At 53.5% G+C, this 22,946-nt stretch overlaps 2 protein-coding genes across 9 annotated transcripts in view; one reads left to right on the top strand and one right to left on the bottom strand.

Annotated features, from left to right (window-relative positions):
• Jak1 (Janus kinase 1) overlaps window positions 1-13,662 on the top strand; it is a 92,556-nt gene extending 78,894 nt beyond the window's left edge. The window contains exons 11-25 of one of the 2 annotated variants that reach the window (XM_021255589.2): window positions 687-873; window positions 2,904-3,010; window positions 4,178-4,321; window positions 4,799-4,886; window positions 5,566-5,693; window positions 5,917-6,052; window positions 6,446-6,597; window positions 7,455-7,605; window positions 7,706-7,800; window positions 8,479-8,671; window positions 9,554-9,678; window positions 9,861-10,033; window positions 11,057-11,174; window positions 11,654-11,764; window positions 12,366-13,662. In XM_021255589.2, the coding sequence (XP_021111248.1) occupies window positions 687-873; window positions 2,904-3,010; window positions 4,178-4,321; window positions 4,799-4,886; window positions 5,566-5,693; window positions 5,917-6,052; window positions 6,446-6,597; window positions 7,455-7,605; window positions 7,706-7,800; window positions 8,479-8,671; window positions 9,554-9,678; window positions 9,861-10,033; window positions 11,057-11,174; window positions 11,654-11,764; window positions 12,366-12,461 (2,004 nt within the window). In that variant the 3' untranslated portion in view covers window positions 12,462-13,662. Of the gene's footprint in view, window positions 1-683; window positions 874-2,903; window positions 3,011-4,177; window positions 4,322-4,798; window positions 4,887-5,565; window positions 5,694-5,916; window positions 6,053-6,445; window positions 6,598-7,454; window positions 7,606-7,705; window positions 7,801-8,478; window positions 8,672-9,553; window positions 9,679-9,860; window positions 10,034-11,056; window positions 11,175-11,653; window positions 11,765-12,365 lie in introns of both variants that reach the window. The other variant, XM_004841520.3, reaches the window with a different exon arrangement.
• The window catches only part of Raver2 (ribonucleoprotein, PTB binding 2), a 75,758-nt gene that overhangs the window by 4,127 nt on the left and 48,685 nt on the right, over window positions 1-22,946 (bottom strand). For 2 of the 7 annotated variants that reach the window (XM_013071061.3, XM_021255590.2), the window contains exon 11: window positions 15,596-16,097. The exons of 3 other annotated variants lie outside the window; for them this stretch is intronic. In XM_013071061.3, the coding sequence (XP_012926515.2) occupies window positions 15,951-16,097 (147 nt within the window). In that variant the 3' untranslated portion in view covers window positions 15,596-15,950. Of the gene's footprint in view, window positions 1-13,658; window positions 14,810-15,595; window positions 16,098-22,946 lie in introns of those variants that run through there. 2 more of the 7 variants (XM_021255593.2, XM_021255591.2) reach the window with 2 other exon arrangements.

Here is a 22,946-nt window from a genome sequence, read left to right as displayed (position 1 = left end):
CTAGACCTCAGATTCCCTTGTTATTCATGCAGTGTTTAAATGCAAACTGAGATGTTCTAGAAAATGATGAGCTTTACAGAATTCATCTCATAAATCTACCAGGATGTGTTGGGACCACCCGAAGTGGGAGGGCTGGGAGGGCAGGAGCATGGTGCAGGTCCCCATTGGCACATGGGACCTCAGACGGGCGGGAGTCCCCGAGAGGCCCAGGGTGTGAGCTTCATCAGGAGTGGGGAGAGGATGGAGCGGAAGGAAGCCTGCGCTGCTGGGTGTCGGGCACGGTGCCCGGGTGCCAGCTTCCCGAAGGCCTTGCTCGCATCTTTGGAGGAAGCAGGCTGTTCCCATGCTGGGGGTGGAAGATAAGCAGCTGAGTGACTGGCCTCGTGGTGCCTCGTGGTGGCCTGTGACTGCCTAGGGAAGGGGCAGTCACAGACATGCCCACTGCCTGTCATAGCTGCCAGGCACTGTGCCACTCCTGAGCTGCTTGTTGTAGGGTGAGCTGTATGGTAGCTGCGTGAGCCAGGTGGCAGCATCCTGTGGTGCCTGCGAAGTCCCTGACATGTTTCATTCTGGAGTAGTGTTTGAAGTGCAGAGACGGTGCAGGGTTCCATCTGCCCCTCAGCATCACAGACGCCCCTGATTCCATGTCCTAAGCTGGTACTTCTGGTCGTGTTTCTGGACAGCAGGTGCTGGGTGGCCAGAAGCAGTTCAAGAACTTCCAGATCGAGGTGCAGAAGGGCCGCTACAGCTTGCATGGCTCGGACCGTGGCTTCCCCAGCCTGGAGGAGCTCATGAGCCACCTCAAGAAGCAGATCCTGCGCACGGACAACATCAGCTTCGTGCTGAAGCGCTGCTGCCAGCCCAAGCCCCGGGGTGAGTGGCCCAGGCCGGGCCAGGCCAGGCTGTACCTGCAGGGATGTCCTTGGGCTCGGGGATGCTTTGAGACCAGACCGAGTGTGAGGTGCCGGCCGGGTTGGAGTGGCCCCGCGCAGTGTCGCAGCTTCTCCTTGAGCACTGGGGCAGGCCTGACCCCCGCTCACAACGCGTCCCTCAAGTTGCCATGGGGGCGTTGGTGTCCACCCCACGCCCACCCCAGGACGCCGCCTTGCAGGTCAGATCCCCCTGAAAGGCCGCCCGAGGAGGGCGAGGGGTGTCCAGAGCACGCGCTTGCGGGCTCTGTCTGCGCTTCTGCTGGGGGCAGAGTGGGCTGCTGTGTTTGGGCTCCCACAGGCTCATCACGGGCCTTGGCAGAGGCTCCTGCCAGCCTCGGGGAGTGGCTGCGCCCCATTCCTGCTCTGAGGAGGGCTGCAGAGCCGGGAGTGGCTGCTCTCGACCCGACCCGACCCATTGTCCCTCCCTGGTGTTAAAAGCAGGGTGTGCTTGGCTGGGATGCACTCGGGGTGAGGACCAGGATGTGGGGAGCGGAGAGCCTGGGGTAGGAAGGTGGTGTTCTGCTTGGCTGGAGCACCGGGCCAGCCCCGTGATGCCACGCACACTGCCCAGGCGGCTGTGCGGGGAGGAGGTGGACCACGCGTGCGTGGCTCCTGCCTTTCCTGCTCGCTGGGAGCTCCCCGCTTGGGGCTGGGTCTCGCTGTCACTAGATGCGGCAGGAGGGGCCCAGCCCAGCTGGGGAGTGGTGGCAGCCGCAGTGCCCTGGGTAGGGCGCCAGTCCTGGGAGCACACGTGGCTCTGGTGGCTGTTGTGCAGAGGAGGAGGCTGAGGCTGGGGACTCGCAGTGACTAGCTGGAGGGTATGCAGCGAGTGGTCTCAGGACTGCCCCCCGTGAGGACAGCGGGCTGGCTGCTGCCCCGAGTGGAGATGCGCTGCAAAGCCCGCGCCCGGCAGGCTCTGCTGGAGGACGTTGTCCTGGGGACCCCGCTGGGCTTGCCCGGGTGATCGCCTAGGCGAGAGGTGGGGCAGGCACCGGGTCGTGGCTGCCCCATGCTGGGCCTGTTGGTTCCCCGAGCCACACTGTCTTCAGAGGCACGGGTGCCATGCCACCTGGCCCTGGGGACCCAGCCAGGGTCAGCGATGAGGAGCTGTGGTCCGCAGGCCTCTCGTGTGGGTCCACACAGCACCTCTTCCATCCCCTTCCCACTGCGGACGAGAGAAGGGGCCAGACCGGGAGACCCAGGCCCCCTCAGGCCTCGGTGGGAAGCCACACTCCCTGGGAGGGGTAGGAAGGGGAGCGAGGCAGGCTGCTCGGAGCACGGTGGCGGTCTCCCACCCACGTGGTCACCCCAGATCCCTGTGGCCCGTGGACTTCTGGCTGGCTTGCTGCTGATCGGGAGAGTTGGGGTCCTCCTGGCCCCGCTCACAGGAGCGCTGGGAGTGCACCGCCACCGCCGCCTCCGGGCCCAGGCCACTCAGACAGGTCCCGGTCGCCTTCCTCGCTGCTTGCACAAACCACCCCTGGGGCCCCGAGCCTCTGTCCCCTCAGCTCCCCACCTGCATGACATCCCAGCTGTCTATTCCAGTGTTTGTGCATTAGGGAAGCTCTGGGGGGGCCCTGGGCTCAGCTCCCAGCAGTGCCCACTGTACACTGGGCCTCGGAGCTGGAGCAGGAAAAAGGACAGTCCCAGACCTCTTGGCGCTTCCGCCTGAGCTGTGGGCTTTCATCCTCTCAGGACGGCCCTCCCTGGCCCCTTACCAGGACAGCGTGCGCGGGCTGGGGCATCCCGGGCTGTCCTTCAGAAGAGCACGGACGTTGCAGCCTGGTAAAGGATTGGCCAGTTGTTTGATGCATTTGGCACCACTGCTAGCCTGTGAGCTCCTAGGGTGTGGAACAAGCACACGCCGGTGACAGCGCCGACAGAGACCACCATGTGCTCCGCAATACCTGCGGCTGTCGGGGTCCTTGGCCCTGTTGCACCATGCTCAGACTTCGCCAATCCCTTCCACAGAAATCTCCAACCTGCTGGTGGCCACCAAGAAAGCCCAGGAGTGGCAGCCCGTCTACCCCATGAGCCAGCTGAGCTTCGATCGGATCCTCAAGAAAGATATCATGCAAGTGAGTCTGGCCTTGGACCGGGTGTAGCCAGGTCCCACCTCCCACGGGGTGCTGGGGGTGGAGGGTGGAGGGCAGGTCTGGGGAGATTGTTTCCTTTCCCTTTGGCGGCTCGTGGTGGGCTCCTGAGAGCAGGTGGCATGGCCTGGCCCCCTGTGAGTCACCTTGGGATCACAGCTTCTGGTAACCTTGGTGGATTCCTTCATGATGATGCAGCTTCCGTGAATCATCACAGGACCCTGGCAGGGTGCTCCAGGCAGGGTGGCCGTGTGACCACTCTGCTGTGACAGATGACAAATGGTGGCAGTTGTGCAAATTAGTGACTAACGAGTGTGCTTGCTCCTGTGGGTTCAGGTGACTCCGGGGTGTCTGCCCCGGTCCACATCTCGCATCTGTAAGGGGTCCTAGACCTGCGATTCACACATTGTGTGGGTGAGACCCCCGCCTGATGCGAGCGTGTCATGAATCACGTTGTGATTTCCGTGTTCAGGGTGTGGGAGAAACATGGAAGCTCAAGCTGGAAGGGCCTCAGACCGTTTCGCACAGTGGTCCACGTGGCCCCTGCTCCTCAGGCCGCAGTGTTGTCCCTTTGGCCCCCAGCCCGCCTCTGCCTCTGTGCTCATTCACCTTCTCCGGGCCGTGCGGGGGCTCAGGACTGGTCTGCACCCTGCTTTGGAGCGGAGTGTTCGTGTGCTGCTGAGATGGGTGGCTGGGTGGGGCCGAGCAGCCCTTTGAGACTCAGCGCCCGCCTGGCCAGAGGCTTTCACACAGATGCGGCGGCCCCAGCATCCGGGCCCTGCTCGATTCCTGAGCAGCCCTGACGCAGTGCTGCTTGCAGGGGGACAGCAGGGGGCACAGCGCGGGAGCCGGCGTCCCCAGGTTCCGTGGCCGGCATCATTGTCCCCTCTGAGGCTGGAGGGCCCCAGGTGGGGTCCTCCCTGTGTCTGCCTGGCACCTGGGGTAGAGGTCTGTGGTGGCTCAGGAGGGTTTGGGCCCCAGAGTCAAGACGGGCTCCGGGACAGGAAGCGCCGCACCACATCGGCCCAGTGTCTTCCGGTTTCCCCTGCACACTGCACAAGGACAGGACTCTTGGGAGGCTGTGAGATGTGGGCTGGGCCCCTTCCCTGGGTGACGGATGCGGCCATCACAGCCTTCTGCTCCCTCCCTCAGGGCGAGCACCTCGGCAGGGGCACAAGGACGCACATCTACTCTGGGACGCTGGTGGACTACAGGGACGACGAGGGGACTGCGGAGGAGAAGAGGATAAAAGTGATCCTGAAAGTGCTGGACCCCAGCCACAGGGACATCTCTCTGGTCGGTGTCCCCACTCTGCCCCCTGCACCTTCCAGGCGGGCAGAACCCTCTCCTCAGGCCAGCCCCACCCAGGCCCTGCGCCCCTGCTTTCCGCCCCTTCCCGCCCTGCCTGAGGCCTGAGGTGGTGCCGGGCAGCTGGTGCCAAGCCACGTGGCCTCGAGGCTCCCACTGCCGGTGTGAAAAGCCCAGGGGACCCCCCGCCTTCCCGGGATCCCTCAGGCTCCAGAGTGACAGGGCAGGTCTGGCCTGGACGTCCGCTGCCACAGTTTCCCCTTCGTTCTAATTCAGCAGCTAGCTCTGCGTCTTGTAGCATTTTGTTTCCTAAACCAGTGCGACGGCCAGATTGGTGCGGCTCTTGGCTGGGCGAGGCCTCGGGGAGGCGGAGGCAGGGCTAGTTTTCGGGGTGGGCCGGTGACGGGGAGCTGCTGGGGCTGTACCCCGCCCTGGCCCAGCGGTCCCTCTGCACCTCTCCCACAGGCCTTCTTCGAAGCAGCCAGCATGATGAGGCAGGTGTCGCACAAGCACATCGTGTACCTGTACGGCGTGTGCGTGCGGGATGTGGAGAGTAAGTGCTCAGCGGGCCCCACACCCCGCTTCCTCTCGTTCCTTAGCGCTTCCTCCTGCTCTTCGGGCCAGTCTGTGCAGACTGGAGCTCAGGCAGGGTGGGTTCTCTGCCCCCCGCTATGCTCTGCCTTGGGGCTGAAGCTGGAGAAACATGCAGTGGCCTGTGCCTCTGGGTTCCTGACACATACATTTGAAACAAGAGGGTTTTTTTCTTTTGTCTTTCTTGCATTTTCCTGTGGTTCTCTGGATTATTTTCCTTTGCACCAAGCTAAGTTTTCTGCCCTTCTCTTATTTTTGATTTTGAGACTGGGCCTCCTCGTTAAGTTCCTAACCTGCCCAGGCCGGGCTCAGATTTCATAGTCTCCTGTCTCAGTCTCCCAGAGTGCTGGGATCCGAGCTGTGTGCCATGTGAGTGGGTCGGGAGCAGCCACCTCTCCACAAGTGTGGCAGGAGGAGCTGCATTGGGCAGGGCCCAGGGCCTCCTCCGTGTGGCCTCATCGGGGCCTCCCTGAGCCCAGGGCATGCGGATCAGGAGGGCAGGGTTGGCCAGGCCTGTTCCCGGAAAGAGCTGCTGTGTGCATGCAGGGCCAGGGCCGTGCACTGTGGAGGCTGGGGAGGGAGAGGGGCGATCCTGCGCCCCGCCCCGGCAGAAACGCCCAGTGGCCATGTCTTTGCCGCAGACATCATGGTGGAGGAGTTTGTCGAGGGCGGCCCCCTGGACCTCTTCATGCACCGCAAGAGCGACGTCCTCACCACACCCTGGAAGTTCAAGGTTGCCAAGCAGCTGGCCAGCGCCCTGAGTTACTTGGTAAGCACGAGGCTGGCCACGTGGGGCCGCTCCATGGGTGGACGCTGCCATTCCGGGCTGGTGTGTGCGGAGCAGAGCGAGGCACAGCTGCAGTGCCTGGGAGCTGGCGTTTGTCCATGTTTGCCTGCACCTGCGTCCCTGCTGGGGACCCGTATGGTGGGTATAACCATGCAGGGCAGGAGGGAGGGCAGCCGCCCACCTGACGCGCCCTTTGGTCCTGTAGGAGGACAAAGACCTGGTCCATGGAAACGTGTGCACCAAGAACCTCCTGCTGGCCCGAGAAGGCGTAGACAGTGAGATCGGCCCGTTCATCAAGCTCAGCGACCCAGGCATCCCTGTCACCGTGCTGTCCAGGCAAGGTGTGTCCCCGCCGGCCAGGAGGAGCAGGGCAGGCCGGGCCTGCACAGCACCTGGCAGCTCTGCGGACGCCTGGGCAGCTGGGGAGGCGCCTGGCCCCGGGGGCTGTGAGCTTCTGTGTTGTGTCCCCTCCGTGAGCAACAGGCTCTCCCTGGGAAGCTACCATAGCGCCGCCGCGTGCAGGGGCCACAGCCGCGCATCTGTGGGGCCTCTCCCGTCTCCTCTTTCCCGAGCCCCTGCTCATCCCCCGCCAGTGGTGCCCTGCTGCTCCTGAGGCCGCACCCTCCTGGGGCCTGTGGAGAGTGACCGTCCCCTGGGCCTGCAGCGGTACCGGCAGTGCTGGGGCAGCCAGCTGTGTCAGCGGGGCCAGCTGAGCCGCTGCCGCCTCTCCCCAGAGTGCATCGAGCGGATCCCCTGGATCGCCCCCGAGTGCGTGGAGGACTCCAAGAACCTGAGCGTGGCCGCTGACAAGTGGAGCTTTGGCACCACCCTCTGGGAGATCTGCTACAATGGCGAGATCCCGCTGAAGGACAAGACACTGATCGAGGTGAGCTGCTGTGGCCAGCCCTCCCTCGATGGGGACACCCAGCTCCCCAGGAGCCTCGGCCACGGGCCTGCTGGCTGCACACTCAGATGCCAGCCGCTGCCCTCCGTCCCGTCCCCTGTCCGTAAGACAGGGGGAAACACTGCATCAGGGCCTGTGGAGAGTGAGTGAGTGAGTGAGTGTGCTGCCGAGGTGCAGCCGGGCTCCCCCAGGCCCCCTGAGGACGGTGGGGCAGGGCCCGGCCAGCGTAGGGCGGCCAGGTCTCAGGTCACGCTCAGGACCCGGAGTCCCGCTGTAAGCAGAAACCAGTGTGGGAGTGGCTTCACCTGATATTCTAAAAATATTAATTATCTGTGAACTTTAGAACAATTGAAATTGGAAAATAGAAAAATTAAAAAATGGCCGCGTCTGGTCACTGTGAACACTTTGGCATTTGTCCCCAGTCTGTCTGTGTCTTTCTCATTAAAAGTCAGACAGTACTAGATACACAGCCTGGACACTTTCATTTAAGAGCAGGAGTGCTGTTCTGTGAGCTAGAACAAATCTCCTGTTTGTGGAAATGTGCGGAAGTGCTGACCATCTTGCTGACCTCTGGCTCACTCCCTGCCTTTCCACTTGGATCGAGGTCCTCAGATTCCCTCGTCCTCCTCTCTGAGTTTTGCTCAGAGCTGTCACTGCCGGTGTGGGCTGGGCGGGGCGGCTCCAGGAGCTGGCACCACCTGGCGGTGTCTAACTGATGGTCGGCCGTCAGCGTGGGGCCTGAGGCTGCCCATGGGCCCCGCCTGCGCAGATGCCACCTCCCTGGGGCTGGGAGGCCGAGGGCATGTGGTGGCACTGTCCCCTGAGTGCCCTCCTTGCAGAAGGAGAGGTTCTACGAGAGCCGCTGCCGGCCGGTGACGCCATCCTGCAAGGAGCTGGCCGACCTGATGACCCGCTGCCTGAACTATGACCCCAACCAGAGGCCCTTCTTCCGTGCCATCATGAGGGACATCAACAAGCTGGAGGAGCAGAGTCAGTGCACGGGCCACTGCCTCCCAGGGCCGCGGGGCAGGGCTGGGGCCCAGGGCGTGCTGCCCACAGCTCGCTTCTCATCTGTTTCCTCTTCTGTTAGATCCAGACATCGTTTCAGAAAAAACACCAGCCACCGAGGTGGATCCCACGCATTTTGAGAAGCGCTTCCTGAAGAGGATCCGTGACCTGGGAGAGGCAAGTTGCCCCCTGGTCATGGTCGGCACAGAGTCCTGGGCTTTCCGGCTGGCCCTGTGCTTCTGGTCAGTGTGAGGCTCCTTGCTGCCTCCCGGGGGACACTTCCCACTGCACAAGGGGGTCGGAGCGCATCCTGGCCTGCCCTGCATGCATGACTGTGTCTGTATGTGGGGACATGGGTCACTGCCATGGGAGGCTTGAGTGTCCTGGTGGGATAGATGTGGTGGACGTAGGAAACCTGCCTGCCTGCTCCGGGGTGGCATCGGGGATGAGTGTACGGCAGGGACGAGTTCCCCAGCAGCTTCACGGGCAGTGTGACCAGAGAGGCTCTGAGACTTCCGGCCTCTGCGGCCTTCCGAGGTCCCTGCCACTGAACAAAGGCCGTGGCGTTTCACCTGTCAGCTCTGTGCCCATGGGCGTGCTGGGCATCCTCACGTGAGTGGGCAGCGTCACAACATGCATGGGGCCTGGCACGAGCCAGCGAGAGGTCCAGGCTCTGGCAGCCAGCGTCCCGCCCTTGGCGGCTGAGGGTCCCTGGTCCCCAGGCGCCGGCCAGGAGCCACCATTGCGAGCTGGCTCGCCTGCTGCTCACCTGGGCCGTGACAGGCCGGAGAGGAGGTACAGCAGAGCCCAGGGAGCCCACGGGCCTGATGGCTACGCATGCATCCCTCCGTCCAGGGCCACTTTGGCAAGGTGGAGCTCTGCAGGTACGACCCCGAGGGGGACAACACCGGGGAGCAGGTGGCCGTCAAGTCCCTCAAGCCCGAGAGCGGAGGCAATCACATAGCCGACCTGAAGAAGGAGATCGAGATCCTGAGGAACCTCTACCACGAGAACATTGTCAAGTACAAGGGCATCTGCACGGAGGATGGTAAGCGCGGGCTGGCGGCCGTGCTGAGCCCACCCTGTCTGGGGCCCGAGGCCTCCTGGCTCCGGCTGGTCTCTCCCGAGAGCCACCCTGGCGCTGTACGGAAGGGACACCCGCCAGCTCCTCCCGACCTGGCTCAGTGCCGGTCCGGGGATTTTGTTTAGACCCGTCTGAGTCAAGGTGGGAGTAGTAAGTAGTCGCATTTACTGTTACGCTAGCCTTTTTCTTCTTCTGGCAGTAACGGGGATTGAACTCAGGGCCTTTGCACTGAGCTGCATCCGCACCTCCCTTTATCTTTCATCTTTTGTTTTGAGACAGGATCTTACTGAGTTGCCTGGCTGGCCTCAAACTTGTGACCCTGCTGGCTCAGCCTCCCAGAGGCTGTGTTGGGACCACAGGCCTGCGCCACTGTGCCTGGCATATATTCGTAACACTTGTATCTTTCTTACAAGCCAGCTTACTGCTGATCTAATATGTCTTTTTTTTTGGTACCAGAGATCGAATTCGGGACCTTGCACTTGCAAGGCAGGCGCTGGAACCACTGAGCTAAATCCCCGGGCCTTATATGTCTTTTAAAACTAGTAGTGAAACTAGGTTTGGTAGTGCATGTCTGTAATCCCAGCTACTCAGAAGGCTGAGGCAGGGGGATCATGAGTTTGAGGTCGGTCTGGACACCTTATTGAGACCCTGTCTTAAAATCAAAATCAGAACACACTGGTAGTGAAAGGCATGACTTGTAATTCTCATTGCTTAGGGGTTGACAGTGGACGCTGTGCCGTCCCAGCCCGTGCTCGTGACGAGGCCTGGACGAGTACAGCCCTCCCTACCGGCGCCTGCAGCCCCCGAGCCCTGCTCCCCTTCTCATCAGGGCTTTCTCCTACACAGGAGGAAACGGCATCAAGCTCATCATGGAGTTCCTGCCCTCAGGAAGCCTGAAGGAGTACCTTCCTAAGAACAAGAACAAAATTAACCTCAAGCAGCAGCTCAAGTACGCCGTGCAGATCTGTAAGGTGAGGACAGCCGCCCAGCAGGGGCCGCTGCTCTGCTGCGGGGTGGGCCCTGGTTGTCAGCAGCGTGCAGGCGGGAGGTGGGTAGCGTCCTCGGAGATGCGTGTGTGCCAGCGTGGCCCATGGTTCTGCCTGCGAGTGCTCTGAGAGGTGAGCTGAGCCGTGCTCCGCCCCATCTGTACCAGGGCATGGAGTACCTGGGCTCCCGGCAGTACGTTCACCGCGACCTGGCAGCCAGAAACGTCCTGGTTGAAAGTGAGCACCAGGTGAAGATCGGGGACTTTGGGCTCACCAAGGCCATCGAGACCGACAAGGAGTACTACACGGTCAAGGACGACCGCGACAGCCCCGTATTCTGGTAGGGAGCCGAGCCCCAGCGGGCGGCCCGCTGGACAGGTTCCTCCTGCCGAGAGCACTTCGGGGGGGATTAGATGGCTTCAGGGGGCGCTGCTCCCCTCCCACTGTTGCGCAGCCTCCTGGTGCTGTCCCTCTGGGTATGGAGAGGTCTGACTCTCCAGGAGGAGCCCACTCCTGCTTAGCTGTCCACGCAGGGGACAAGCGGGCTTTGAACAGCGTCAGGGAGCTCCCGGTGTGACCTGGCCTCGGGATCGCTGTCTTCCTGGCTAGAAGCCGGACGCTGGCCACAGCCCCTCTTGGCCCGGGCGCTGTCTTCCGGGAGCCTTCAGATGTCTCCACTGGCTCCTGTAAGGCTGCCCGGTGCCCAGGGTTCGAGGGACAGACATACAGACGTCCCTCCTGCAGGGCCAAGCCGTTCGGTCATCACTGCGGGTTTCGGCACTGACACACACTGGGCCGGGCAGGTTCCTGGAGGACACTGGGAGCAGGCCCAGGCCAGCTACTGCAGCTGAGACACGACAGGCCGTGTGTGGGAGCAGCGGGCTCAGTGCTCAGGAAGCCGAGCTTTGGGGCTGGGGTGCCACCCAGGAGCAGGGGCCGCTGGAGGCAGGAGGAGAGCGAGTGATTCAGATCCCCTCAGAGCGGAGGGAGCAGGGTTGGAGCCAGCGACAGCGTGAGGAGGACGGTGGTGGGCCAGCGAGATGGGCGCAGGCTCGGGAGAGCCCAGGAGAGCAGACGGGATGCCGGCCATCGGGCTGGGCCAGCACAGTGTCCGGCACCAGCACGGGTCACGCTGGGAGGCGCCAGCTGGGGCAGACGCTGCTGACTCGGGAGCGCGGGCTGTGCTGCCCGGGGTGCACACGTGCCTTCTGTGGCTGGTGCGGGGTGCAGGATGGGACTGATGCGGGCACCCACAGTCGCCGGAGTATCCCCCCGGGGACTGGAGGGCTGGTTTCCTGAGCTGCTCTGTCGTGCGTGTTGGAGCCTCCCTCCCCAAAACAAAGGTGCACCCGCTTTCCTTTAGGTACGCGCCGGAGTGCCTCATCCAGTGTAAGTTTTACATTGCCTCAGACGTCTGGTCTTTCGGAGTGACCCTGCACGAGCTGCTCACGTACTGCGACTCGGACTCCAGCCCCATGGCCGTAAGTCTGTCAGTTCCACTCCCTGGCCTTTGCGCTTGAGTTTTGCATGGACTCCATCCGGCGAGTCATGCTGGGAAGAGGACGTGTCGCTGTCCCATCGCGCTCGCTGTGAGCCTCTCAAGTCCCGCAGGACAACCCTCCTTGCCAGGGTCCGGCCCGTGTGCAGGATCCATGGGGCATGGTTCCTCGGGAGGACGTGGAAGGTGGGCAGCCTGAGTAGGCTCGGCCGTGTCCCTCTGATCCCTGGATGGCACCCTTCTCGCAAACAGGCCTCTGGCCTGGGAGCAGCGGTGGTGGGTGGAGCCCGCGACATTGATTGCAGGCCACCATGGAGATCTGAAGCTTCTGCGTCTTCAGATAAAGAGACTAAGGGGAAAAGCATTTTTGTTATTTATTTTCCAGCTAACTCTAGCAGTCTGTTTGGTTTTTATACGGGTGTGTGCGAAGTCGAGCGTTTTGTTTGGTCTTGTTTTACATAGTTGTTCCTGAAAATGATAGGCCCGACCCATGGCCAGATGACAGTAACCAGACTTGTGAACGCCCTGAAGGAAGGAAAACGCTTGCCTTGTCCGCCTAACTGCCCAGATGAGGTACCTGCAGGCCGACGGCAGCGATGCCCTTCTCCTTAGCTTTGCACAGGACGAGTGTCCAGCGGGGGTGGGAGCAGGGCTGGGGGTGCAGGAAGCGCTTTCCGGGCTTCTGAGGCTGGCCGAGGTGCGGGCCAGGCCGGGGATGTTCACGGCCAGGACTCTGGGGCGCCCTCATGCCTACCCCCGGGAGGCATTGGCTCGGGTCTCCCGTGAGAAGCAGCGGAGGCCACGGCCAGTGCCTCGCGCTTTCTGTGCACCTGTAGTGCTTATCGCAGCTTCGTGAGCTGAGCCTTTGCGACCACTGCAGCCTGCCGGGCTCTGCTGAGGGCCGAGGCTCGGGGCGCCCGGGGCGGGTAGGCTCAGCCTGCGGCTCGCTGCGCCCGCCCTTCACGGTGACTGGCACCACCCTGGGCTAGGCTCCGAAACGGAATCCCAGTTTCTGTGGTTCAGAGTCCGGATCCGCCTGTGATCTCTTGGGGAGGAGTCGTCCTACACATCTAAAATTATTTTCTTACTCTCAGTGTTTCTGTAATTTTCCAAAAAGCTTCTAGATGGACAACATTTTTACATTGCTGCTATTTTTGTTTTTATTTTTCTCCAGGTTTATCAGCTTATGAGAAAATGCTGGGAATTCCAGCCATCCAGCCGGACAACCTTCCAGAGCCTTATTGAAGGATTTGAAGCACTTTTAAAATAAGCAGGAATAACATTGAAATTCCACTGTGTATCAAGCCCTCCTACCCCAGCAAATACCCACGATATTTTTAAGCAGTGATGGGAAAGCTTTTATCTATCTGGGGAGTCACTCAGACTCTCAGCTGTACATGTGTAAGGCGCACTGGGGTGCCAGCCGCGTGTAGAAACTTCTTCTTTAAATTGGGCACTTCTTAAATTCAGTGACAAATAATGACAGCCAAAGTACTGGGAAGCCCATAAGCACTCCTCTTGGAAAAAACGCCGGTTGTTCAGCTCATTCACCGTCACAGGCACATAGCACAGTAGGATTGGTGCACGCGAGATGAATCGGCCCAAGCCCAGGCTCAGATGGAGCCTGGTGACCTGAAAGGCTTTCTGGCGCATTAACCTTAGGCAGCAGTGGACGGCCTTGGTGGCCAGTGCTGCTGACACGCCCCGGGTTTTGTCAGCCTGTGGTGACAGGCCGAGTGCTCCGAGGTCCCAGACCCGCCCGTCTAGTGCGTTCCCGTCCCCAGAGGGACTGCAGCCTCGACCTGTGCTCAGTGGCCCCGCCGCTGTTCCCACGCCGGACCTGCCACAGTTGTTTCGCACACTGGCTCTGCTTGGGGACAGCGTGGAATCCGTTCCCTGCTGCATGTGATGTCTGAAAGCCTGCCTTGGCCATGCTGTCCCCAGCCGTCTGCTCCAGCCAGCCAGACTCCCCGGCCTGGATGCTGTGACACACGCTTTAAAAACTCGACCAGCTTGGAGCAAGCTGCTCCGGCCCTGATTGCAGATGCTGCCCCTAGTGTTGGTAGTCACTGCTGCCCGTCTGCAGGGCCACTCGTCTTGACCATCTACCTGTGGTGCGGCACTCGGGAGAAAAGACCCCAAGACCCAGCTCGCGGCGCTCTGGAGTTCAGGAGCCACAGACAGTTCAGTTTGTTTGCTGGTCGCCGAGGAGCCCCAGTTGGTTAGTCTGTGATTCAATGTGAACCCATAAGCTCTTTCTGACCACGAGTCTAGTATGTGCTCCGAACTCTACTCCTCACCTTCTGCAACTGCCCTCAGAGAGGGTCAGATTGCTTCTGGGGCAGTAGCAAACTTGCCACTTGGATGGGTCCCATTTCCCTATGTCACCACCCTCTCTCTGTGTCAAACCTGTGGCCACTCTATATGCACTTTGTTTACTCTTTATACAAATAAATGTACGGAAGACTTTACATGCATATGCCTTTTAATAGGAAGTGTTCGTTTTCAGAGCATTTCGAACAGTTTGCTTACACAGAGGAATAGCAGTGTGGTTTTGGGGAGAGGGTTGGGCCCGACCCTTGTCACCGACACTGCTCGGCTTGTGCTTCCCTGTTCTGTGCAGTGACAATGGGCACTGGCTGGTGTGGCTGCGGAGTCCACATGTGCCGTAATCGAAAACCGCTCCCTCCCAGTCTTTCCGCCTCTTGCTCTCCAGTCCAAGCTCCCATGTGAGATGTACCAGCCTCCCTCTCTTCACACTGGCGGGAAGGCTGACCAAGCTCTCGAGGCCGAGAGCCACAGGAGAATGGGGAGAAGGGGAGGCCCGAAGGCTGCCTGCTGCGACGCGTCCTGCTGGGTCGCCTGTAGGTAGTGGACTGCTCAGAAATTGTCCTAGCTTAACTTTCTAACACTTCTTCTCCAATACAAGCAGTACACGCAGTAAATTAGACCAAGGAAAATTTTTTTTGGTACCAGGGATCGAACTCGGCACCTTGTGCTGTCGAGGCAGGCGACGGAACCGCTGAGCTAAATCCCCGGCCCCCAAGGAAAATTCTTTACAAAGCATACAACACATGCACCAGTTCTTGATGTCATAATTAAAGCAGGAGAACTACATCAAACACAGCAAGTCCCCAGAATGACAAGGTATTCTTTTTTATTTTTAAATTTTTTTGGTACCAGGGATCGAACTCAGGACCTTGTGCTTTCGAGGCAGGCAGTGGAACCACTGAGCTAAATCCCCAGCCCTATAAGGTATTTTAATGAGCTGATGCTAAAGACTAGGATCACTGTGACCCCAAACTCCATTAGCAGCAAACAAACCTAGGAGCTTCTAGATGGCAAAAGGTTTCTCGTGCATTTAACGCCAGTCTTCAGAAAGTAGTGATCCCAGAATCACACTAACAGACGTTGAACTGGGTTAGGCAGCTGACATTCCCAGCCTGACGTGGCCAAAGAGGACAAAGCAGAGTGAGGTACGGCTTGGCCGCACAAGGTGGCTGTGGGTCTCCACCAGACTCCTTCGGAAGAGGCGGCGCCGATGGCTGCACTGAGCTGTGGTACAGCACGCTTGACGGGCAGAGGCCCAGGCTGGTCGCTAGGTCATCACTGGGTGCCCTGTGAAACGAGGCACAGAAACCCATGTCCCTGCCACCGACAAGTCTGTCCCCAAAGTTACGGTTGGTCTGGAGGGGAAATGAGAGGACGGAACGTGAAGTCAGGGCTCAGCCTGCTCTGAAGGGCCGGACCGCCTGCCCTTGGCCTCAGGGGCCTGCTCTCCGTCATGCTCCTCAGCTCACCACGTGGCACAGGAGTCACTGCCGACAGGACACCAGCCGTGAGCACGTGTGTGTGTGCAGTGCAGTGGAACCATGTGGACTCACATTGGAGTTTCATGGACATTTCAGGCTGTACATCGTCTCCCCTCTCCCAGCCATTGGAAACTAAACATTCTTACCTTGCAGGCACTTTTAAAGGCAGGCAGTAGAGCAAAGTGGGCCCTAGGGTGTAGTCTGCCAACGCCTGAGTTAGATCACCGAAGTCACTCCTGCTAAAATACCTTGTTAGGGTGTAATACCTCAACTCCAGGCAGCCGCTGCTAGTGCACAGCCCGGACCCCACTACGGCTCTGTTTTTTTTTTGTTTTTTTTTTTTAATTTAGAGTAGGCAAAATGTATTGGGAAAAAGAAAGCTTTTGCCAAAGAGAGACAGAAGGGGGACCGGAAAATGGGTGGCCCCGGCTCTGTTGGTTTAGTCACCCGGCTGCTGTGGGGTCAGAGAGGAGTTTGCATCGCTGTCACCGTATTTGGCACTTACACCCTCACAGCTACAGAAGGGCTCTAAAAATCCACACGTGAAATTACTTGTAGGGAAGCAAACAAATGCACATTGGCGTTTAAGAAATTGATTCTAAGGCTAAGGAAACGGTTGTTTCCCATTTATTGCTTCAGATTTTATATGTGATGTGAAAATTGTTCCCAGTCCTGAAACAAGGAATATTGGAACGGTGTTAGTTTTTCCAATGAACTGTAAGTGAATGTCACATTAACATACATTTAATTCTGGCGCGGAATGTCCTCAGGTGGTGTTTCTTCTTATTGCTGCTTATGTTTGATTTGGCAATTCTGCCTGCTGCAACACTGCTCCTCCTGGGAGTCATGGACCCGTATTGAGAGGCTATGGCTAATCTGGATGAAGTTAAGGCAGCACTAGACAGCAGAGATGCTGCCACTAGCGGAGCAGGTGGTGAGGACTCCGCTCAGTACACACGTTTCTTCTTCAAGTATGTTTCCATGTAGTGCATACCCATGCCCTGGGCATGCTGGTCCATGCAGTCCCCTACACCACCCTCAGGGGCAGCAAGGAGGTAAGCTGCACCGCGCTTCTCAGTCCTGAAAGAGGACACCTGTGAGAAGACGAAAGCATGGGGTTAAAGGTTGAATTGATCAGGGTTGACATGACATGCCTAAGTCTGATGACCATCACAGGATACTGAGAAGGTATAGCCAGTCAATGAAAAAGGAAGCACAGAAGAGTTTGGAGTACTAGAAATCAACTGAAGAAAGTGTTTAAAAAAGTAAAGAGTGGCGGGAAAATGCAGAGTGGTGAGCAATAACAACTCAGCCTCTCAGAGATTCAGAAGCCAGACTATGGAAAATAACAACTTAGGGAAGAAAAAAGAGGGAAGTAGGTCCCTGGGAACCAGGAAAGATCTGACAGAATTAAAACCCACACAGAAATGGAAGAGACAGAACACAACACAGACAAGGAAAGAGTCCATCTATTTCTCCCGGGCTCCTGGCCTGTGGCTCACAGAAAAGGGAGACCAAACCCACAGAGACAAAGTGTAAGCTGGGCCTCAGAAACGCGGCTGCAGAAAGGCTGGTCGATGCTGTGAGCTGCAGGGAGAGGGGGATTCTGCTCCAATGCGAGTCCTTCAACAGCCAGCAGAAAGTGAGTGACTCCAGTCCACGCACCTGCCATGTCCCTGGAGAGAGTGGTTGGTCAGATGCCATTCTGAGAGAGGGTTGACTGTTTGAACCTGGACTCAGAGCAGCCACAGATGGCTGCACTTCAGAGCTCCCAGTGTTATGTTTCCACTGTGACGGGGTGAGACAGCCATCTGAGGCAAACATAGTCCAGGAGTGGTTGGGAAGAGATCCCCCAGGGGTGTGAGCTGAAGGACATAGGCCCCAGCCAAATTGCTCTGGATTTGAAAGTCACAGCATTGGCACCCTCACCATAATCCTATTGCCTGCTGGTGCCTGCATCCAGCATGGATCTGGGGTCTAACCGACTGCCTTCTTCACCAGTGTGAGCAGGAGCACGTCTTTGACTTGGACACTGCCCAGAGTTGTGGGTCTCACAAGAAAACCATACATTCACAATCAGAAAACATTTCTGTGTGTGTTGTTTGGCTTTTTCTTTTTTATTTCTTCTTTCCTGTTTCTTCACCAGTTTACTGGGATTTGGGAGGCTTTTCCTTTTGTCCTTTTACCTTGCTGGTGCTTTCTCTTCTTTATTTTTTCCTCTTCTCCTCTTTAATTTTTCTTATTTTTACTTTATGATTTTTTTTCCTTCCTCCTTTTATCTTCTATTTCTCATCCTGTGTTACCTTTACCTGATCCTATAAACATCCTTCTGCTCCCTAATAAGATCCTTTGACTCATTTCTCTCTACTCATATGGTTTAAGGTTTCAAATTTTTCCTCTTATACTTCCCTGCTTGCAACCCTTATATCTTTAATAATATAGCCATAAAGCTTTATTAATCTTTGGATAGTTAGCTAACTATAAAATTACTGTTGAGTTCTTTTCTACCATTAGTGGAGATACAGCTTTTGCATTTAGTATATATTTCTGTTAAGTCATTATGTGGGTTGTCTGAATGTTTACATATAATTGTAGATTTCTTCTGGAGGGTTGAGGATAGTACATAATTGGTTCTTAAGGTTATATTAATATCCATTTTATCTTCAACAATACTAGTGTGTAGCTGATTTGCTTGACATTACCAGGGTCACATGCTTGTTGCTATTAATGGGTTTTCTCTATAACCCAATACCCAGATTACCTTTGTGACATTAAAAATACTGGAGTACATTCCCCAGAGAAATTGGTGTTACACCAGTTAACTCCCCTCCCAAATTAACAGGTGGACAGATCTTGGGGCAGAGGCAAAGACTGTAGTTAGTCATGACCAAAGTACATCACTGATGAGGGACTAACTAAAAAGATGTCCATACTAGCAACAAAGTCTTTATAATATGTCCGAAAACCACAGCCCAAAACAAACAATAGACACATAAGACAAGGCAACAAAATGCATCCCAAAAATCCCAACTACCCTGAAGCCAGTGCTGGGGTCCTTCAAAGAGGAGAATAGCATAAACTTCACAGCCAAACTACTTGAAAGGGAAACAAGAGGAGGTTAGAAAACAGATCAAAGGGATACTCAGTGGGATCACAGAAGATCCAAATAAACAGATAATGGAAGTCATAACCAAAATGATCTGGGAGCTTTCAGAAGACTCTAATAAAAAGCTAACTGAGTGAAACAAATTATACAAAACACGAATGACCAGTTTAGCAAAGAAGTCCACGAAAAGGTTTTAATCAAATCCAGAAAACTAAAAGTTATACTGAAAGTATGGGCACCAAAAGTGATCAATGTGAGGATAATTTCAGAACTTGAAGACGGGTGCCTTCAAAGACCAACTACTCAGACACCTTAAAAGCAAGAAGAGCACATGAAAAATGGGTCCAACTGCTGCTAGATGATGTAAAGAAGACTAACTGGAATAAGTAGAAAATAAGATAATACAAATTGCATAAAAAAAAATCTGTTCACAGAAATAATGGCAGAAAACTCTCCAAATACAGGGAAAGAAACATACAGACAAGTGAGCTGATAGAACCCATATAGTCAACAAGCAAAGAGCCTCTCTGCACATTACTATACTCACAGTACCTGAAGCCCATCACAGGGACAAGATCTTCAAAGCTTTTAGAGAAAGGCAACAAGTCACATACAAAGGAAAACTCAAACCCTAAAGGTCAGGAGGGGCTTGCAGTGCAGTGTTAAGCCTTAAAAGATAACTTCCAACCCTGACTTACATATCCTGCAACTCTCCAAAATTTATGGAAAATAAGGTATTGGCATGACAAGGAGCACCACAAGAAATTCATGACCTCCAAACTAGCATTCCAAAAATTCTCAAGGATCTTCTAGAAAGAGACAATGATGCTACCAATGCCAGTGAGTCAAAATGAATAAATACACGTGGTGGGATGAACACTGAAGCAAAAAGAACAATATGGAAATCAGCAACAGGAAAATAATGCAATGACAGGAATGTCAGTACCTTTCATGTGAATGGCCTCAATTCCCCAATCAAATGGCACAGATTGGCAGAATGGATCAAGAAACAAAACCCAATGGGGCTGGGGATTTAGCTCAGTGGTTCTGGTGCCTGCCTCACAAGCGCAAGGTCCCAAGGTTCAATCCCCAGTACCCAAAAAACCCCACATAAAACCCAATGATGTGCAGTGTACAAGTAATATTTAATTCAAAAAGAATTTCACAGATTAAAAATCAAAGGATGGAAAACAATATTCCACACAATAGGAAAAAGCAGGAATAGCTATCTTAACTGATCAGAACAAAGGGCACTACATAGCAGCTAAGGGAAGGATTCAACAATGACAATTATAAACATATACATCAAATACCAGTGTGCCCAACTTTATAAAATAAGTACTAATTAACATGAAAAGGCAGATAAACACCAATACAATTGTAATGGAATCTCAGGACCCCATTGTCACAGATCAACTAGACAACAAAAAATAGCAGAGTTGAGTCAAACCTTCAAACAAACAGACTTAATAGTTGTCTACAGAGTGTTCCAGCCAACAACAGAATACACATCCTTCTCAGCAGCACTTGGGACTTTCTCCAAAACCGACCACATACTAGTCCATAAAGCATGCTTAAGTAAATGCAAACGAATCAGAATTATCCCGTGCATGTTATCAGATCATTGTACAATGAAACTAGAAAACAAGGGCAAAAGAAACCACAGTAAATACATGGAAATTAAACAATACCTCCTTGAATAATCAATGAGTGACAGATGAAATCAAGGAAGAAATTCGTTCTTACAATCAAACAGTGCCAGTATGATGTACCTGAACCTATGGGACACAATGAAAGCAGTCCTAAGAGGGAAGTTTATAGCAGTGGATGCCTACATTAGACAAAGCAAGCTCAAATAACCTAATGTACTTAAAGGTCCTAGAAAAACACGAGCAATTCAAATCCAAAGCTAATATTTAAGGAAGCAAATTATAAAGATCAGAGCAGAAATTGATGAAATTGAGACTAAAAAAAAAAAATTACAAAGAATCAGTGAATTAAAGAGTTGGTTCTTTGAAAGAATCAACAAAATAAACCCTTAGCCGATTTTACCGAAATAAGGAAAGACCCAAATCCATGCAATTAGAAATGAGAGAGGTAGCACAAGGTCCTGAGTTTGATCCCTGGTACCAAAAAAAAAAAAAAAAAAAAAAAAAAAGAAATGAGAGAGGCAAAATCACAATGGATTCTGCCAAAATCCAGTATATCATTGGTAACTACTTTAAGAACCTGTACTCTAAGAAAATGGGAATTCAGAAGAAACAGATTCTTAGATACACAACTACCAAAGCTGAACCAAGAATATATAAAAATCCTGACTAATCCAATATCAGTCAATGAAATTGAAAACAAAACAAAACACTACTCACTAAAAGCCCAGATCTTGGCAGATTTATTACCAAAGTCTATAAGAACTTTAGAGAAGATCTAATACCAACACTCCTCAAACTCTTTAATGAAATTGAAGAGAAGCAGTATTCCCAGTCATTCTTGGAAGCTTGCATTATCCTGATTCCAAAACTAGAAAAGGACCTGACCAAAAAAGAGAACTGCAGGCCAATCTCTTTAATGAACATAGATGCAAAAATTCTCAGTAAGATACTGGCAACAATGCAGTGAATCATCGAAGAGATCATACACCACAACAAAGTAGCATTCATTCCAGGGATGCAGGGATGGTTTAACATACACAAATCAATACTATAATTCACCACATAAATAGAAGCAAAGACAAAAACCATATCAGTAGACACAGAAAAAGCATTTGACAAAACCCAATATCCATTCATGATAAAAGCCCTCAAAAAATAATAGGTCTTCATCTCAATCTGATAAAAGGCATCTATGACAAACCAATGGCTAACACCATATTAAAGGTAAAAGCTTTTCTTCTAAAATCAAGAACAAGACAAGAATGTTTCCATAACCACTCCTGTTCAATATAGCTCTTGAAACATTTTTCAGAGCAACTGGGCAAGAGAAAGAAATGAAGGATATATGGATAGGAAAAGTTTCATTATCATTGCTTGCAAATGGCATAATCTTCTATATCAAAGACCCCCCAAACACCAAGAGAGTTCTAGAATTAATAACCAAATTCATTAGCAAAGCAGGATACAAAGTCAACACTCAAATATTAATAACATTCCTATACATCAATAATAAACTCACTGACAGAGAAATTAGGAAATGACACCTTTCACAATTGCATCAAGAAAAGTGAAATACTTATTAACCTAACCAAGGAAGTGAAAGATCTTTACAAAGAAACTACAGTACTTTGAAAAAGGAGGTTGAAGTGGTTATCAGAAAATGGAAAGATATCTCCTGTCCCTGGATAGGCAGAATGAATATAGTCAAAATGGCCATACTTCCAAAACCATCAAACAGGTTTAACACAGTTCCAATCAAAATACCAATAGCATTCCTCACAGAACTAGAGAAAACAGTCCTAAAATTCACACAGAACCAGGAGAGACCCAGATACCAAAAGCAACTATGGAGAACAAAGGGAGGGCAAGGGGCATCACGTTCCTGGACTTCAAGTTATACTACAAAGCTGCAGTGATAAAAACAGCATGGTATTTGCAAAAACATAAAAATAAAACAAAAAACAGATTTGTGGATCAAATTTTTGGAACAGAACAGAGGATGCCAGAACAACTAACTCCAGGCATACTCAGCCACCTTATCTTTGACAAAGGGGTCAAATCCCTTCACTGGGGGAACAACAGCCTCTAACAAATGGTGCTGGGCAAACTGGCTTTCCACATGCCAAGATGGACCTAGACTCACTGTCTCTCACCATGCACTAAACTAAAATCAAAATGGGTCAAAGATGTAAACATTGGAAGAGAAATAATCTGCTGGAAGATGAAATAGGTAAAACTTTTCATGACACAGGTGTAGGCAAAGGCTTTCTAAACAGAACCCTGGTCACACAAGAAATAATACCAAGAATCAACAAATAGGATCACATCAAATTGAAAGGCTTCTACACAGTGAAGGAAACCAACAGAGTGAGAAGACAACCTACAGAATGGGAAAAACGTTTTTTGCTGGCGACTCCTCAGACAATGGACTGATATCTAGAATATGTAAAGAACAAAAAATTAGACCCCCTAATAGACCCAATCAAAAATGGGCATCTGACATGAACTTATTAGATGAAGAAATACAAATGGCCAATGAATACAGTGATGCTTCAGTTCATAAATGCTTCTCTTTGCAAACAATTGAGTTCTCAAAAGCATTCAACAAAATTTTGCTTCTGTTCACAAACTCCACATCGGGCAACAAATACAACTGCAGCCATCTTCCCCACACAAATGCAAATACTGCCATCTTCCCCAAAACTGTAAAACAAATTTGTGAACCGAGGTACCACTGTACATGAAAGAAGGTGTAACACTGCTGGCCATTATAGAAATGCAAATTAAAACAACACTGAGATTCCATCTCACTCCAGAAAAAATGGCCATCATCAAGAAGTCAAATAATAAAAAATGCTGGCAAAGCTGCAGGGAAAAAGGAACCCTTCTATGTTGTTGGTGGGAGTATAAACTGGTGTAACCACTATGACATCAGTGTGGAGATTCCCCCCAAAACTATAACTAGAAATTCCATTTGACCCAGCTATCCCCCTTCTAGGTATCTGCCCAAAATAATTAAAAGATGTCGTATTACAGTGAACCATGCACACCTGTTTATACCATCACAATTCATAATAGTTAAATCCTGCAAGCAGCCTAAATGTCCATCAACAGGTGAATGGATAAAGAAAGTGTATTTATGGAGTACTACTCTGCCTTAAAGGATAAACTTGAATCATTTGAAG

Source organism: Heterocephalus glaber, unplaced genomic scaffold (genome assembly GCF_053883595.1).
Source record: "Heterocephalus glaber isolate CG9 unplaced genomic scaffold, H.glaber_assembly_v1.0 deba00001442, whole genome shotgun sequence".
NCBI lineage: Eukaryota > Metazoa > Chordata > Mammalia > Rodentia > Bathyergidae > Heterocephalus > Heterocephalus glaber.
Note: the sequence above shows the minus strand (reverse complement) of the source record. Positions and strands in the feature narration are given on the sequence as shown.